We start from the raw sequence: 18,263 nt of genomic DNA, 5'->3' as shown, positions 1-18,263 counted from the left end.
TGCTGACCCATGAAAGCCAAGTTCTCCAGAGATGGGACCGGTTGAAACCATTTCCAACCCAGGAGGGCTTGGACAACCTCGTGGATATCCTGACCAAGGCTAACATCGGTGGTGATTTGATGTCAGTGTCCTAGAACAATCATATCATCTTACAAAGTGTCTATTGAAGTCTGACCACTCGGGGTGGGTCTGTGGACCAGCCACACTGGCACCATCACGGGAGACGGGCAGACCCCGTGCTCACCCCAGACCCACTGGACCAGAATCCACACGTTAACATCCCACTGGAGATTCGTGCACAAGAGGAAGCGTGAGAAGCAGGGATTACAGCCCCCAGACCGGCACAGATGGTGCTTTTCCCCGATCCCGCGCCCCTGCCAGGTTCACAAGGCACCTGGGCCCCCGCACCTTCAGCTTCTTGAATTCCTGGCGAGACAGAAAGCCCTTGCAAGCCGCCTGCAACAAGATGATGCTGTGAGACACCAGCTTCTCCCGCTGCTTCTCCAGCCTGGAGACCACGCCCGCCTTGAGGAAGACCTGGAAGGAGAGAAGGCTGCAGGTGACTTCGCTGCCACCGAATCAGACTGCCTCAAGTGGGAGGGGCTGCCGCTCAGACCCCAGTTCTCCTAGACCTACCCGAAGTATCTGTCAGTAGCTGCCCTTGACTGGGGGTCTAAATGGTCAGAGCACCTTGCCTCCTGATGCCTCCTCTTTCCCTTCTTCTGGCCCCTGGATGCTCAGAGTGTGGTCCATGTACCTTAGCATGGTCACTGTCACCTCCTGGGAGTTTGTTAGAAACGCAGCATCTCAGGCCCCACCCCAGAGCTGCGGAATCAGAACTGGCATTTTCATTTAATCCCCAGGGGATTCATGCACACACTCATTTGAGAACCACTGGTAGGACAGACCTGCCTAAGCATCTCTGTGCACCGGAATCACCCAGGGAAGGTGGTCAATGCGCATTCCCAGGCCCCACCCCAGGATATGCAGAATCATGGGCTTGGTGTCAGTCCTGGGTGTGCGTTCTTTTTTGATAAGTGCTGTTGGCCCTGAGACAAGCGCCACCCCAGAAATACTCGGTCCTGCCTTATAAGGAGGGGCGGAGAATGTGGGGGAAGTGAGGACAGCCCTCCTTGGTCAGGAGGGGATGGGGCCTGGCGGGTGCCACCAGCGGGAGGTGTAGGCATTGAGCAGAACACAGCGGAAAACACAGCTTCCAGGCCTTGGTGCATCAATAATGGATGAGGGCCCCTGCAGCAAAGTGATCACTGCCTCCCCGGCACCCTCGCAGCTGCCCCCAAGAGACTGCAGGGAACACGGGAGGGTTTTCAGAGGGAACCAGAAGCTCTGGGGCCAGGCCTGCTCCGGCCAACGCGGTGGGGTCATTAAAGCTGGTGTCACCTCCCCAGAGGCAAAGGAAAGACACTCTGCTGCTGGGATATGCATGAGTCGGTGACAGGGGAGGGTTACGTTTCAGACGCCTTGGTGACGCTTATTTCTAAGCACAGTCCTGTGCGTTTCTTTGCCAGATGTGGCTTGTAGCCCCAAAGGTGTTCAGTTTCTCTGGAGCCACTGGTGAGCTCCACCTTGATCAGCGACATTGTCAAGTAATCCATGACATTATCAATCAATGGCTAACACTGATGGAGCCCTCCTGTGTTCTGGCTCTGAACTAACCATTGGGTATGCAGGCAAAGCACTTTCCATGCAGAATCTTACATGGTAGTTACAACAATCCCCCCATTTCACGGAGGGAGAAACTAAGGCTAAAAAAGGCATGTGTCAACAACCCTCCACCAGCAGGTGGTAACACCGGGATTTACTTCCCTCTCTCTGACTCCAGATGAGACTACAATTGTCACTGAATGTAATTAACATTTGCATGGCATCTAAATTTTTCAAAGCTCTTTCTCCTATGTCCCATTTTAATATGCAGAACAGTCCCACGAGGAATCTGTCGGCTCAAGGAAGCTGTGTCACTGACTCAAGTTCACAGAGCTGGTGGTCAGCAAAGCTGAGACTCGAACCCAGAACCTCAAGTCCACGCCCTGTACCCGTTCTCAACATCGGCAAGAAGCTTCACTTCCTCGCTCACATGATCCAAACACCGGGAGTTTGAGGCTGAAATGCAATTTGATTCCAGGTGGAACAAAGGGTCTCAATCGATTCTCCATTCCCTTAAACCTATTTTCTGTAATGAAGACCACTCTGCTAATCCCACAGTAAGCTTTTTCTCAGAGGGAGAATGGAAATTAGCGCAGCCAATCGGTGCTAACTCTGTTTTGCAACCCTCCATCGCTTTACAGAACACTACCAGCCAGGACCACCAAGACAATTAGCCTCATTGAAATAAACACACGATTGACTCATTACCTATCAGATTGCTTCAATAATGACTGCATTAATTTCACAAGCTAGTGAGTCCCACAAGCTGCTATAAAAAAAAAATCAATGATCAAAGTGATGACGGCGCTAGTCCATACATTACAAAAGGCAGCGAGTGCCGCCAACACCGTTATTGATTAAGTATGAGGCTTTCATTAAAAAGATAATTGGAAACGACCATGCACAGAGTGGGAGTAAGTCATCGCCCCTGCAGAATCTTAGCTTGATTTTTTTTCTTTTCCTTTTAAGAGCATACTCCGACCAGAAGGCCGATGGCATGTGGAATCCCACCTTTTTCATAAATGTCATGGCCCTCGGCACAGGCTTTGATAAGGTACCTGGGGGCTGAGAATCACAAAGAAAAATCTAAATTATTCACTTTTCAGGGGTCCAGCTGCTTATCGGGCCCACGCAGAGTGTAACATCCCAACATCCCTATCTTTAAGGGATCTCTGGAAGCCAGTTAGGCAAGCCAAGGTTTAAAAATCTAATATGGCAACCACTCTCCTTTCTGGTATTGCTGAGGAATTAGCTACCCGCCTCTTAGTAATTTTCCAGATTAGAGGAGTTTAATTCTTTAAACATTAAAACGCTATCCTGTTTGACAAGCATCCTGACCCCGTTGGCAAATGCCTGCCACGAATGATGACAGCCAGCCCCTGTTAAAGGACAATTTACTGAGTCCCACAGCCAGCTTGGGAGGTAGAGAGCAGTGGGTCCATTTTACAGATGCAGGAACTGAGGCTCAGAGAGGCTAAATCACTTACTCAAGATTCACACAGTTAGGCAGTGGTGGGGCCTGGGTGTGGACCTGGTCAGCCTGTTCTCTTCCCCTATTCACAGCCTTCCCACCTATTAAGTGCCGAACCCTGCAAAGCATGAGAGTTGCATCTGCCCTTAAAGATCTCAGTCTATTGCCTTGCCTGGCTTCCCAAAGGGCACAGTGACCTTGATTTGCTCTGGACAGTTTCTTAGTGAATGCCAAGTATTAATAATAATAATGTTTTATCATGGGGATGTTTCTGGCTGGTAGACATCTTGCCCTGCCACTGTGAGACTTTGTATAGTGACTTTTCATCTTGCTGTTTTCTTCCCTGCTCTGCAACAGCTGATGGGATCACAGGGACTGATTTTGAAATTCATGAAATAACTAAGTAATTTATCTAAACAGTAGTTCTCAAACTTGAGCATGTACTGGAATCCCCTACAGGGCATGTTACAACCGAGACTGCAGGGTTCCATCCCCAGAGTTTCCGAATCAGTAGGTCTGGGGTGGCACCTGAGAGTTCTGTTTCTGGGAAGCTCTCGGGCGATGCCGCTGCAGCCGGTCTAGGGACCACACTTTGAGAGCCACTGGTCTAGAAGGATGAAGTTCTTGGAGCTGAAGAAGAATTCCTCTGATTCAAGACCATAAACATCTGTGTGTAAAGAATTTGCTGTATATTTCCATTAATAAACAACAGAACCCACAGCGTACTGAAGAGAACTTGGGGGTTGGACCAGTACAGGTTTCCATGGGAGCTGTGCTCCTGGCTCCCTAGAGGACCTGGAAAAGGGGCTGACCTCCCAGAGGTACATTTTCCTCATCTGTGAAGAAGGGATACTGTAATTATCTCAAGAGAGACTGTGAGGGAAAAGAGGAATAATATACGAATTTGCCTAGCATAGCACCAGGCTTGTGGTGGGAGCCCAGTAACCCAGGGCTTTATCTCCTCTACTGGAAATGTCCACAGAGCTGCTGCCAGCTCCCGGCAGGATCAATCAGGTTGGAAGCACAGCAGACTAACAGCTTCAACCACAGGCTGCAGAAGGACCAAGAAGCCTGCGGGGCGAGGCTAGCGTGTCTAGGGGGCAAAGACCAGCGTGAGTGACTGTGAGCTCTCCGAGGAGAGAGGTGTGATGGGGCCGCACACTTCACCTTGCAAGAGGTGCTAATGGCCAATGATGCCACCAACACTTTACACGGTACCTGAACGTGGAAGGCAATTAATTGACAAAGGTTTCCTGGGTGCCATTAATCAATCAGTAGATAACTACTCCCCTGCCCTCCTCCTGGTCCTTGAGTTTCCAACCTCTGTTCCCCACTCCCCACACTATGACCCAGGGAACACTAGTTCTGGGCGGTGGTAATGGGTCTTCCACAAAAACAAAACGGTGACGGTCCCAGGGTCAGATCATTTGGGGAGCCCTAAACACTATATTTTCCCTCTTGAAAACTTACAAGATGTATGAGCATCTTAGGGCTCCATGAAATTCTTCTCTAAACGTTTCAACTTTTCTGGAAGGGCTTCTGGCTCAACACCAGCTTGGGGAAATCTACGTCTCTCAGACCTAAAAACATGTACCTTCTTCTCGTGCCCTCTCCTTTCACTTACTGCTGCTAATCCGCTAGGACTACTGTTGCGTTACAGTTGGTTGCAAAGCAAAAGTTACAAGGCTCGGAGTGAAGATGGGTGTTTCTGAGGTTCCGAAAGTCCTACCTGAAGTCCAGATGTTAATTCTCCAGACCACTGAGGTCCCTGGGAATGTTACCTCTAATAAATGATATTCCCCAATGTTATTTCCTCCCACATTATAACATTTTGTCTTTACAGCCTTGTCACATAACAAGGGCAGAGATCACTTAGCCCTGTGTTCAGCCCTGTCTGGTGGAAAGGAGACACACAGAAGTAGTGGATGCTGAGGAAGGACAAGACTCAGGTCTTACGTGCGTCCCTGATGTCATGGGTAGAACGGTAAAAGGAAGAAGCTCTACTCACCCGGCTGTGCCCCACGGCCACTGTCTTCTTCTCCAGATCCAGGGTCTGCAGGAGCTCTGCCACAGCCTGGGAAAAAGAGGAGAGTTAGAGAGAGGAAGACAGACTGAGGGCAGGAGACTCCCAAAGTGGAAGGCCAGCTGGCTGCATGGCTGAGGGATACACCGGGAGAGAGAGGGTGACCCCACATGTCTGTGAGCTAACAGAGCTCCACCTCCCCAGGTAAGTGTAGAGGATGAGCACGTACTAGGCACCTACTGTGTGCCGTCCACTCTGCTGGGACCTTCACAGACACCACCTCATTTCAGCCTCACAGCAACCCTAGGTGGGTCGTCATACTACCACGCCCATTTCATGGAGGAGAAAACCACAGATGCAAAACTAAATGGAGGATGTGTCTGCTAGGGAAAACACTATGGCAGTTCCTCGAAAAATTAAACATGCAGCTACTACATGATCCAGAAATTCCACTTCTGGATATATACCCAAAAAAGAGAAAGCAAAAAAGTGAAAACAGATACTCGCACACACTCATATTCATGCCAGTATCATTCACAGTAGCCAAAAGGTGGAAGTAACCCAAGTGTCCGTCAACAGATGGATGGATAAAGAAAATGGGGTGTATACCCCCAACGGAATATTAATCAGCTTTAAAAGGGAAGGAAATTCTGACACATGCTACAACATGGATGAACCCTGAGGACGTTATGCTAAGTACAATACGCCGAACACAAAAGGACAAATACTGTGATTCCACTTACATGAGGTCCGTAGAGCAGCCGAATTCATAGAGACGGAAAGTAGAATGGTGGCTGCCAGGGGCTTGGGGGAGGGGCGGTTAGTGTTTACTGGGTACAGAGTTTCCGTTTTACAGGACGAAGGGATTCAGGAGGTGGATGGAGGTGATGGCTGTACAGCAGTGTGAATACACTTAATACCACTGAACTGCACGCCTAAAAATGGTTAAAATGGCAAAGTTTATGTTACCTATGTTTTACCCCCATTTTAAAAACGCAGAACGAAAGCATTTCCCCAAGTTATAAGTTTCACGTGGGCCGAACCAGACTCGAACCAAGGTGTGTCGGGCCACACTGCAACACCTATGTCTCGACTGCTTCCCAGGCCCAAGACAGCTGCAGAGGGCCCTAGGCTACTGGGGAATTTACCTGCTGTGTCCCCCGTGACAGCCTCCCCAGCACCCTGTCCTTCTCATCACATGTGCCAGAGACGGCCTCACTCTCCCAAATATGTGAATAAATGGCGTGGCCTTTAACCCTGTGTCCCTGACCTAGGTTAGGGAGGGAGATGGCCTTTAACCCTGTGTCCCCGACCTAGGTTAGGGAGGGAGATGGCCTTTAACCCTGTGTCCCCGACCTAGGTTAGGGAGGGAGATGGCCTTTAACCCTGTGTCCCCGACCTAGGTTAGGGAGGGAGATGGCCTTTAACCCTGTGTCCCTGACCTAGGTTAGGGAGGGAGATGGCCTTTAACCCTGTGTTCCTGACCTAGGTTAGGGAGGGAGAGCCTGTGTTCACTTCACCCGTTTCCTCCACTGCACCTGGTACTGTTCTGTGCATACAGTAGGAGCTCAATAATTATGACTGAACGAGGGAACGCCCGGCAAGAGAGACCCAGTGAGGGTAGAAGCGGGGCAGGGTTGGGGGGGAGTGTGGAGAAAGGCCACCCCCTCCAGGAGAAACAAATTCACTCAGAGATCCCTGGACGCAGCCTTAGCCAAACCACCAGCCATTTAATGGAATTTTCCTCTTGTCGTCTAGGCCTGCAGGCTCTGAAACAAGCCTGCCAGAGATCCGTACCCTCAGATGAATGCAGGTCGTGCCTGGTTCCCCGGTGACTGCCAATTCTCCTCCCGCTGCACCCTCACACCACCCCTCACGGACCTTCCATTCACCGGAAATCACAAAGTCTATCTTCAGAATAAGCTGTCAGAAAAGTAATTGCGACACTCAAAGAAGCAAAAGGTGTTATGAGACAGAGTAATCTGGTAGATGAGTTTCAATTCCTTGGGTCATCGGCATCACAGAAAACCTCCTAAGATACAAAAAAAAAAAAAAATGCTTATTAAAAGTCTACTCTGAGGCTGTAATCTGGGGGGAAGTTTCCTCCTCTGACCTCTGAGAGGAACATTCCATAGCGCCCCCTCCAAAAATTCAGTGGTTTCACTTATTACATTTTAGCCAAAAATGTTCCAAGGGAGCTATAGGCAGCAGAATGCATAAAACCAACATATCCAGACTACAACGTTTTTTTTCTCTCTGCACAAGAAGAAAACAAAATAAACATTGGCTGAAAACAAGATGGACGGATGGAAAAGCAATGAAGCCTACAGCTGGTGACAATTTTCTAACCTACTTTGGAGTTAACGCCCAGAGCCCACGTGTGGGAGGAAAAAATCAGGATGTGGAGTTAGATCCACCTGGACTGAGATTCTCGTTTAACCACTCACGAACTGTGTGACCCTGGACAAGCATTTTACTCTGAGCTGCAGGCACCTCTTCAGAACAATGGGGGGAGATAATGGCACCTACGATGGAAGACTCTGTGGCTGTGCTTGCGGAGGGCTTCACAAAATAGCTGCATACAGTAGGCACTCAGTAAACATCCTGAGCCTGTCCTGATGTCCCGGAGCTGGTCCTATCGGCCTCTCTCTTGGATAAGATGGCAGTGGTGCTGCAGAATGCGGACTAAGCTTCCATTTCTCAGGTGTACCCCAAACACGGCCAAAACACACAACTGGCCCCACAAGATCCAGGGATTCTTCTCCGTCTCCCTGCTTTCTTAGAGCCCTTTAGATGTCTGTGTAGCCAAGCACATTAGGCCTCACGGAGATAGTCTGTCCTGTTGACCTCACTGTACAGATAAGGACGCTTAGGTCCAAGTGACAGAGTGAACAGGTGGCTGCGGGCACTGAACTGTGCTTCTGACCCTCATTTTCCTCACCTGCAAGATGATGCTAACATCCCCTGCCTAGACTGTACAGGGGCTGGGATGATTAACTGAGGATATGTACATGAAAATGACTTTGTACTCAGCTGCTCTCATTATCAACATTAATATTACTCTTACATGGAGCCATATGAAATTGTCACTTGCCTAGGTGAAATACCAGTGATTTCATTTGTTTCTACCTAATATAATCACTGCCCAACAGCCAGTTGGTGGATGACAGGGCAAGAATCCAGGTGACTGTAAGAAATTTCTTCCTTGTTCTGCATCTTTATGGAATCAGCTAACCCATCTGAATTGTCCCGACAGTTGAGGTAAAACCTCTCGGCATGGAAGGCTGAGTAAAATGTTGGCCATTTTGCCTCCGAAAAACAGAGTTTTCCCTTGTGTTTTGGGGTCTGAGCACTGCTCTGAGTGCTTTACCCATAACTCATCTAATTTTCAAACCTCTGTGACTATCTTAGGAAGTTTTATGCCCATTTTATAGAGAAAGAAAGTGAGGTCGAGTGCAATGAAAGGACTTGTCAAACATCATATGACACAACCCCAGGGAATCAGACAACTCAGCCCGTTCTCTGCCCTCGGACGCTGCGATCCAGTACAGCTCCAGCTTTCGCTAGCTGTGGGACCCCGAGCATGCCGCTCCTCCTCTCGGGTCCTCTTGGTGCCCTATTCTAGAATAGGAGTAGTCACGCCTATGCTACAAGCATGTGGGGGCGGTTTAATGAGACCACAAAAGTAGTGTGTAGGAGTGAGACTTCCAGAATGTCAGTACAAGGAGCTTGACAAATCCTCTCCCCGCAAACAATGACAGAAATGGATACAGTTTTTCAAAAACAACAACTTTGATACTCTGGAAATTGAGCAAGGGGATGCAGCAAATTGAGAAACATTTATTCAAGAGAAACTACTGGGCCTTTAAGAAGAGTGGGAGTTTATGGCAATCATGGCCAAGACCCTTCCACTCCCCACTAAGCTCTGTCACTGCAGAGGTCCTACCAGGGCGAGGCAAGCTGTGAAAACCATCCACTTTGCTGCCAGAAGGGGTTCACTTACAAGGATCAAAGTAAGGGGAAATCCCACACCCAGGAACACTGTCAGAAACAGTAGTGCTCTTGGCAGCAAACAAATGGAGAAAGTCAATGGCACAGCTAGCCTAAGACTGTTACCCTGAGAGGGGCAAGCAATGGGCCAGTGACTAGCCAGGTCCCTATAACAAGGAGCTATAGGGAATAGGACAGTCATAGTGGGCCTTGAGAACCGCCCATAGACTCCTGGCAATCTGGAAGGCTACACGCATGCACGGGAGGGACTGAGAGAGCCTTAGGCATGTATATAACCCTACTTAAATATAAGGCCACGTGCACAGGCAGAAAACATGTGAAAGAGCCACACAGAAAGTAAAATCTGTGGCACACTGTAAATGCCTGAATGTCGAATACATTTTCCAACCCACACAGAGTACCGTGAGGATTAGATAAAAGCTTCACAGATTCAAAATGTTTGACCACAACCTCTCCTGACCACTAAGCTGTGCTGACACAGGGGCAACTCTTGAGAAACCACAATTTATAATAAAAACAAGAGTGAAACAAACTGAAAAGAGATGGCAGCAGTCTCACAACGTGGGGGAGCCAGACTCCATAACCCTAGTTCAGATAAGTTACCACGTAACTGGGAGAAGAGCAGAATTGAGAGGCAGTTTTATATTATTGAAAATGGCCAGCTTTCAACAAAAAATTACGAGACATGCAAAGAAACTGGAAAGTGTGACCTATACCCAAGAAAAACAAAAAGCAGTCAACAGAAACCCTCTGTGGGCTCGGATGCTGGACTTAAAGACTTCCAAGCAGCATTTACAATGCACATAATGTACTTAATATCATGCCTGGCACATGCTAAGTTTCAATAAGTACTAATAATTGGTAGAGGTTCTGAGGTTATAAGCCCCTCTGGCACTGTGGAGTGATGACACACCCTTCACCTTTACCATTCTAGGCTCAAATTATGAGTCCTTCAATGTACCTGGGAGAAACCCAATTCATGCCTCCACTTGCAGAATCCTTTTGTGTCCTAGAATTTTGCACAGAGCTTTCTCTCCACTGTTCAATAAAAAGCACACAGTCTGACATCTCACGTTAAGCTGAACGTGCCAGACAAGCAGCGGAAGACTCCAGGAACCGCAAAGAGCCATGGCTGGGAAGAGCTTCCCCAACTCAATCCTCAGCAGGTAGTGTGCTGCAGGGAACCCACGTCTGTGCAGACAGATGCTCTCCTAGTACACCATTTGGCTGCTGTCAGTACAGCACCTTCTCCAGGAAACCCACACCATGACCCCGATGGCTGCCATGTGTTTGGGCACCTACTACGTGCCGGGCACTTTGTTATGCCCTATCACATGTTGTCCCTGGTCATACAGCTATCAAGCATCATGGGGGCATGGATGAATGGAAAGAGAGATGGCAGATACCGGGATGTGAACCCAAGTCTGTCTGACTCTAAACCACGTGCTTTTAACCACTGAAAACTCTCACTTACACACTGATCAAATCATTCCATAAGGGTGGGGACTATATCTCTGTTCTTTAACTCTATAGGCTCAAGACTGTAAATAGAATGTCTGGCACAGAGCATAAACTATATGGACGAATGTATAAATAACACACACACATATTTATATAACTGAGTTGATTAACACAGAATGGAAAACATGTAGAGTTATTAAAACAGTAGACCCAAACTGGAGGAGGACAGCAAGGTGAGAAAGGGAAGGATGATGAATAAATTCCAGAGGGCTAAGGCTATGGAAGGCCCTGTAAACATCGTTCAGCATCCTGAGAACGGACAGCTCCCTCTCTCCCTCCCCCCACCCCTCTGCCCCAGTCACGGGCTCACAGGGGCCTCCTCCCAGCAGAAAAGGACTCTGAGACAAATTCAGAGGAAATCGGGAGTGTCTACCAGGGTCTAAGACAGAAGAAGAGTGGCTGCCTTTGGGAAGACAGACTGGCATGCCTTAGGTGTGTTCAGATCAAGTCCCCAGGGACACAGATTTGGTTGGCAAAAATCAATCATCACTGTAGACTCAGGGGAAGACAGTGGGCCCAGGGCTTTCCTATCATGGGATCAGGGAGACTTAGCGATTCCTGCCTCAGCAGCAGAGAGACTGAAGGGACCAGAATCTGGGACGCCGCCAAGGTGAACCGAATGAGCTCTTCCAGGAACCTGCCTGAGGTCACTGGGAGGGCTTCAGTGTGGGTTAAGGCATAATCTTAACCAGATGGGATAACCTGGGAGAGAGGAACGGGACCCACGATGGTTAGAGAGGGTTATTTTGGAGACCGGAGCAGGTGCCTGGGAGTCTAGAAGAGACGGGCATCCTCAACGGCTGGAAGTCAGCGTGAGAACACTGCTCCCTACAGAGGGCCAAGGAATGGCCAGAGTGGACTTGACTTCCTTCATGGTTTTGCTTAAGCCAGTTCAAATAACAACATCTAGTCTTCAAAGCTGTGCTCCTGCTGGTAACCTTTTGGTCAACCATCACCGACCACCCGATAAAGCCCAGACTCTATCTCTGCTAACAGTGACTGTGGTCTGGCCCCTGCCAACAACCTCAGACCCTTTTCTTGACACTTGGCAGCATTTATGCTCCAGCCACGCTAGATTAGCCATGGAACCTCGTGACTCTGGATCTCTGTACCTGCTGTTCCCGATGTGGCTTGCCCTGTACTTTCTCTTACTTGATTCCTTGAAATTGTCCCAGAAAGATCAACTCAATCATCATCTGCTCTGAGGTGTCTTTCCTGAATGTCCCACCCTCACCCCTGCTGCAAAAATCCAAAGTTTTAGATGTGTTTCCTGGGGCATCCCAAAACTATCCCTCTGTCTGGAAATTACTCGTTTTCATCTTTCTTCCCCACAAAGCTGTGTTCTGTTCATTCCTGTCTCTCTGCCAGCTAGCACAGGGCCTGGTGCAAAGGAGGCACTTGGTTACAGTTGGATGGGATCAATAATAATTATTTTAAATTAACATCACAGATGGCACATTCTATACAAAACTTCACCAAATACTCTGTCTTCAAAAGGCTCCCGTTCGGAAGTCCTGTATGAACATGAAAAGATGCTCACCAGCCCTGACCATCAGAGGACTGCAAATCAAAACCACGAGATACCACCTCCCACCCATTACGATGACTAATGCAAAACAAACAAACAGAAAACCCAGTAAATAACAAACGTTGGCAAAGATGTGGAGAAACTGGAACCCTCGTTGGGGGGAATATAAAATGATGCAGCCATTACGGAAAACAGTTTGGAGGTTCCTCAAAAAATTAAACATAGGATTACCATATGATCCAGCAATTCCACTTCGGGTACATACCCGAAAGAATCAAAAACAGGGTCTCAAAGAGATATTTGTACACTGTGCTCATAGCAGGGTCATTCAGAATAGCCAAAAGGTGGAAGCAGTCCAAGTGTCCACTGAGAGAGGATGGATAAACAAAATGCTGTACTACATAAACACAGTGGGACAGGATTCAGCCTTAAAAGAAAGAAATTCTTCTAAGAATGTGCTGCAACATGTGCTACAACACGGGTGAACCTTGAGGACGTCATACTGCGTGCAATAAGCCAGTTACAAAAGGACAAACACAGGGCTTCCCTGGTGGCGCAGTGGCTGAGAGTCCGCCTGCCGATGCAGGGGACACGGGTTCGTGCCCCGGTCCGGGAGGATCCCACATGCCGCGGAGCGGCTGGGCCCGTGAGCCATGGCCGCTGACCCTGCGCGTCCGGAGCCTGTGCTCCGCAACGGGAGAGGCCACAACAGTGAGAGGCCCACGTACCGCAAAAAAAAAAAGGACAAATACTAGATAATTCCCCTTATATGAGGTCCCTAGAGCAGTCAAATTCATAGAGACAGAAAGCAGAATGGTGGTTGCCAAGGGCTGGTTGGGGGGCGGGGGATGGGGAGTTAGTGTTTAATGAGGACAGCCTCAGTTTTGGAAAATGAAGAGCTCTGGAGATGGATGGATGGATCCATGGATGGATGGATGGCAGTGCTGGCTTCACAACAATACAAATGTACTTAAGGCCACTATGCTTGAAAATGGTTAAGATGGTAAATTTTATGTGATGTGTATTTTACCACAATAAACAGTAAAAAGCCCTATGTGAGGAATTTGAGAACCTGAGTTCAAATCCCAGCTCCACCACTGCCCCACTGCCCAGCTGGGGGGGGGGGCGGTGACAGCCTCATTCACCTCTGCTGTAAAATGGGGACAATTCCCAGAGCAGGGAGGCTTTATCTACTGAGGGCCGTAACCTTTTCACATTACGCCTGATATTTCGTGATGAGGGTCTGTGCATCTGTGGTAAAAGGCACACACTATTTTTGTTTTGGGAGCACAAAATATCCATCGGGGACCCTCCAAATGAGAGCACTTCACTGGGAAAGAGCCTTGTTTAAGCACCACGTGCATGCTGGGCACACAAGGGATGCACCAAGGCCCATTTCACACCCTGACAATGAATTCCCTCTGCTGCTGTCTAGTGTCTAATAATAATATTGACCTTTTCTAGCTGTCAAACTTGTCTTATTAAATCCTGAGGTCTTAAATGCTTTGCACACAGAGGCTGACAGTTTGCCCACCCGAGCACGTGTTCATGTATAATTCATGGCATATCATGTTGCCTGGCAAATGAATATTTATCAGCTTTTTCGTAAGAGGCAGGATGGCGTTTCCTTTTGTTGCTACCAAAATCCTATGCTGCAGCAAATGAAATTTGTGAGCAAATAAAAAGAGAATAAGAAGCAGCAAAAACTCCCAAGTCCATTCCACCGGTAATTTTCCACTTCCCGAGGCCTCCAGCGAGTATATGGAGGTGGCTTCGGTTTGGCTCCAAGAGAGAACTGCTGAGTCGTCCGGAATAGAAATGCCTCCATATGCTACCCCCACTGCCCCCGCAGACAGCTCCCCCACGCCCCACTTCTGTGCTGTTTTCAACTGCAGAGGAGCCCAAGCCCCTTTCAATGGTTCCATTCCAGATGCTCTGAACGGAGATTAAGACTGGGGCGGGGGACCTAGGATAAAGAACCCCAGTGAAGCTTGGTACAGAGTGGCTGGTGGCACCAAGCCAGGCAGAGTTTCGTGGTTTCCAAGATGGGTTGGCGGGGATAGCCTCGCTCCACACCAGCCTGGGTCTGAGGTCCCCTCCCCACGGTGACTCAGGAGGGCCACAGAGAAATGCCGCCTTGTCTGCAGGAGGCGGCCTGTGCCCTGGCCCTTGCTGCAGAAACGAGCCCAGAGAGGACTTAAGAATTGTGAGCTCCCCCTCCAAGTAAGCTCAGGCATGCACGGGCACGCTCACTTGGAGGGGGAGTTTCAACACGGTCGTGAATATCCAGCCTGTGTGGCTTGGCTGCCATTACTCTGGCCTTGAAAGATGATGATGGTGGTGCTGATGCTGCTGACAGCAGTTCATATACAATGAGCCCTTATTATATGCCGGGCCCTACGTCAAGCACGTCAATTACACTATCACATACAATCCTCCAAACGCCCCGCTGGCGTTGGCATTATTGTTGTTCCTATTTTACAGATGAGGAAACTGAGGCAGAAAGATGGATTCACTCGTTTAAGTTCACACAGCCCCAGCTGGGAGTCAACTGCAGGTCTGTTTGACTCTGGAGCCCAGGCTTTCTCAAAAGCACTCCCTGGAATCAAGAAATTTGGGTTCAAGGACAAAACCCATGAATGCTCGGCTGTGTGGCCTCAAGGGAATCATCCATCTCCATGAGCCTACGTCTCCTCATTTATAAAAGAGATGTAACAGCTCTTGTTCTGCAGGGCTGTTGTGAGGATGCATTAGCGCTTTGCAAATTCTGAAGAGCTCTATCATTGATTAGCCGGTGGCCATTCTCAATAGAAACATTTACCGAGGCTTTGGCACTAGGGGTGAAGACTTCCGGCTCCAGAAGTTTACAGTAGAGATGGAGAAAGGAGATACCCAGGGGCAGAAATAACAAGGTTAGGTACATGTATTCATTCATTCATCCAACGGGAAATTTATCGAACACTTGCTGTGAGCTAGAGAACACACAGGCAATCTGTGTATAATTTCAGATAAGGATAAGTGCTATGCAACTATTAAAACAAGATGATGTGATGGAGAAGAGCATCTGAGCCAAGATCTGAATAGCAAGATGACAATGACACTGGCCAGGCAAGGACTGGGGAGAAAAGCGCTCCAGGCAGAGGGGACAGTTAGTGCAAAGGCCCCGAGGGGGGTGTTTGGGACCACAGAGTCCTCTTTTCATAGACTATATCTCAGGGTGCTGGTGCCGAGGGGAACACTCCTATGGGTGGGAATGACGACTTTTCATCTTGCTAGGAGCCCCCCTGGCTGGGACTTGCTCTTTTCGTGGCTCTAATTCTTTCCCTGCACTTTCTCATGCAGGGTTTCAGAAGGACCATTCTGGGGTAGGCAGTGTCCTAAGTGACACGGCAGCAGGCGAAGTCTGGAGCAGGGGTCTGAGTCAAAGCTCATGCCACCGTCACCTTAGCCCCCAAGGCCCAGCTCTCGGATCCTGGCTGCCCCAGCTGCCCCCGGGGCCATCCCTACAGAACAGAAGCACTGGGGCCTCCACCCCCATCACCTGGCTCCACATACCTTCTTCTCATCCACTCTCTCGGGGGCCGACTTGAGCTTCTTCATGAGCAGAGGGTCCAGCACCTGAAATCTTCGGCGGAACTGAGTGAGCCCCATGTGGTCAGCGTAGCCTGGGGTGGTGGGAGCAGAAGAACAAAGAATCCAAGTGAGAAGCCCAGCCCAGGGGTCCAGGGGTCTGCTCCCAGCCTTGCTACTCACTGTGTGCCCTCACGTCTTAGGGCCTCAGTCTCCCCATTTGCTAATTTAAGAAATTGGGTTCAATCAGCATTTCCCAACTGCATTCCCCAGAACAAGGACCCTATAAAAGGCTCCAATGAAAGTTTGAAAAAGCTGCCCCCTCATCTGCTTCTCCGAAGGTCACAATCTGTGTGAGCACTGACGTCAAAGGCTCCAGACCCTCTGCAGGGAATTTGCCCTGATTAGCTTCGCTTAACCCAGAGTTCTCCAAACCTGCTGGACCATGGGAAAAAAATTTTTTTTGGTTTAATACTTTTTACCGCCCCACAGACCGCATGTGGGAAATGCTGCATCAGACGGTATCTACATGTTAAATCTAACATGTAGGGTGGACACAGCTGCACCCTTCTGTGTGGGAAGTGGCATCTGAAAAGCTACTGAGAGAAGGTGACGTTTGAGCTGGCCTTTGAAAGGGCCATGAGAGTGTGCCAGAGGATTTGGTGTGGAAGAAGTCCAGGCAGAGGGAGCCACAGCAGGAAAATACAAGGTTCGTTTCACAGTCATAGCAAAAGCAGTTACTGAGCTTTTATGTGTGCAAGACACTAGGATAACAACTTCCTTGTGTTACAGACACTCTGGGGACTGTATCATTACATCCATTATATAGATTGGAAATTGAGGCCCAGAGAGTTCAAGTCACGTAGCCCAAAGTGAAGTCAACCCTAACTCTCCCAGATGGGATCCAAACCCAGACAGAGATGATAACGAATCCCGTGAGAGTAACCAACAATGAGGTGAAAGACAAGCAGGGACCGGGTCCCCAAGGAACGTGACATCAAATTCCAGACCTCGAAGCTTGGACTTCATCCTGGATACAAGGGGCGTGGTAGATCCTCAGTTGCCTTAAAAAGAACCCTCAAGTGGCTGGATGGGAGAAGGTCTGGTGAAATCTCACTCCATGTTTAGACTTCACTTTACAATAAGCCAAATGCATGAACCATGAGGAAGAGTCATGGTGGGTACATGTGGCAAATCCATGAAGCCTTCCTGGGGGAAGAGGAGGGTTTCAGGCCAGGTTGGAAGGATGCTGACCGCACAGAGACCTGGGGGCTGGGAGGTTACAGGCCTGTCCTTTTGAGTCAGACTTACTTGGGTTCGTATCTCACATCTGCCCTGATTAGCCCTCTGACCAGCGACAAATGACCCTATTTCTTTGAGATTCAAGTTCTTCACTTGTCAGATGAGAGTAATAAGATCTCCTGTCACACAGTCACGATGAGGATTAAATCCAATAATGATTGAAATATTGGGCTGGCCAAAAAGTTCGTTCGGGTTTTGCTGTGCCACCCCGAACAAACTTTCTGGTTAACCCAATAAAGGAGGCTAATGTGTTTTGAGCACTTTGCCAGGTCCAGGCACTTTTCTGTTATTCCCTTATTAATTCATCAACCCACTCGACAGCTCTCTGAGACCTGAGCTATCACAGGAGATAAAAGGCAGGCACGATCTAGGGACCTGCCAGTGTCAGCCCCAGTCAAGCCCAGGCCAACTGGCTCCAGAGTCCGACCTGTGCCCACCAGTCTGCCCCATATGTAACGTTTGCTGAGCATTCACTCTCCTCCAGGCATTGTGCTAAGGGCTTTGTGAGAACAACATCAATTAGTATGCGTAACCGCAGTGCCCAGCACATCGTGGGTACCTGAGAAACAGCATATGTATGTGTGCATCATGCGTGCATGTGTGTATGAATTCAGGCACACCTGACATGTTGCAGGTTCCGTTCCAGACCACCGCAACAAATCAAACATCGCAATAAAGCATCCCCCAAACTTTTTGGTTTCCCAGTATGTATAAAAGTTATCTTTAGACTATACCATATTCTTTTCTTTCAATGTTAAACTCATCTTTTTTTAATATTTATTTATCTCTTTATTTTGGCTGTGCCGGGTCTTAGTTGCAGCACACGGGATCTTTGTTGCGGCAGGCGAACTCTTAGTTGCGGCACGCGCGCGGGATCTGGTTCCCTGACCCGGGATCAAACCCGGGACCCCTGCACTGGGAGCGTGGAGTTTCACCCACTGCACCACCAGGTAAGGCCCTGGACTATTCTATTAAGCATGCAATAGCATTACATCTAAAACACAATGTACTTCAATTAAAAATGCTTTACTACTAGTATTTTCCTGCTGAATTTTATAATTACTTTATTTTTACTAAAGGGTATTAATTGAATAAGTAAATTGATACACTGTAATTCTGTGTTTTTACAAAAATAAATTAATAATTAAAAAAATACTTTATTACTAAAAAAT

General features: G+C 48.6%; 1 protein-coding gene across 1 annotated transcript in view; it reads right to left on the bottom strand.

Moving 5' to 3' along the window:
• MYO18B (myosin XVIIIB) overlaps nucleotides 1-18,263 on the bottom strand; it is a 236,926-nt gene that overhangs the window by 132,430 nt on the left and 86,233 nt on the right. Inside the window, exons 22-24 of the mRNA XM_024741392.1 lie at nucleotides 15,775-15,884; nucleotides 5,145-5,210; nucleotides 409-537 (exon numbers count right to left, since the gene is read on the bottom strand). Of these exons, the coding sequence (XP_024597160.1) occupies nucleotides 409-537; nucleotides 5,145-5,210; nucleotides 15,775-15,884 (305 nt within the window). The remainder of the gene's footprint in view (nucleotides 1-408; nucleotides 538-5,144; nucleotides 5,211-15,774; nucleotides 15,885-18,263) is intronic.

Source organism: Neophocaena asiaeorientalis, unplaced genomic scaffold (genome assembly GCF_003031525.2).
Source record: "Neophocaena asiaeorientalis asiaeorientalis breed wild unplaced genomic scaffold, Neophocaena_asiaeorientalis_V1.1 scaffold648, whole genome shotgun sequence".
Lineage (NCBI taxonomy): Eukaryota > Metazoa > Chordata > Mammalia > Artiodactyla > Phocoenidae > Neophocaena > Neophocaena asiaeorientalis.
Note: the sequence above shows the minus strand (reverse complement) of the source record. Positions and strands in the feature narration are given on the sequence as shown.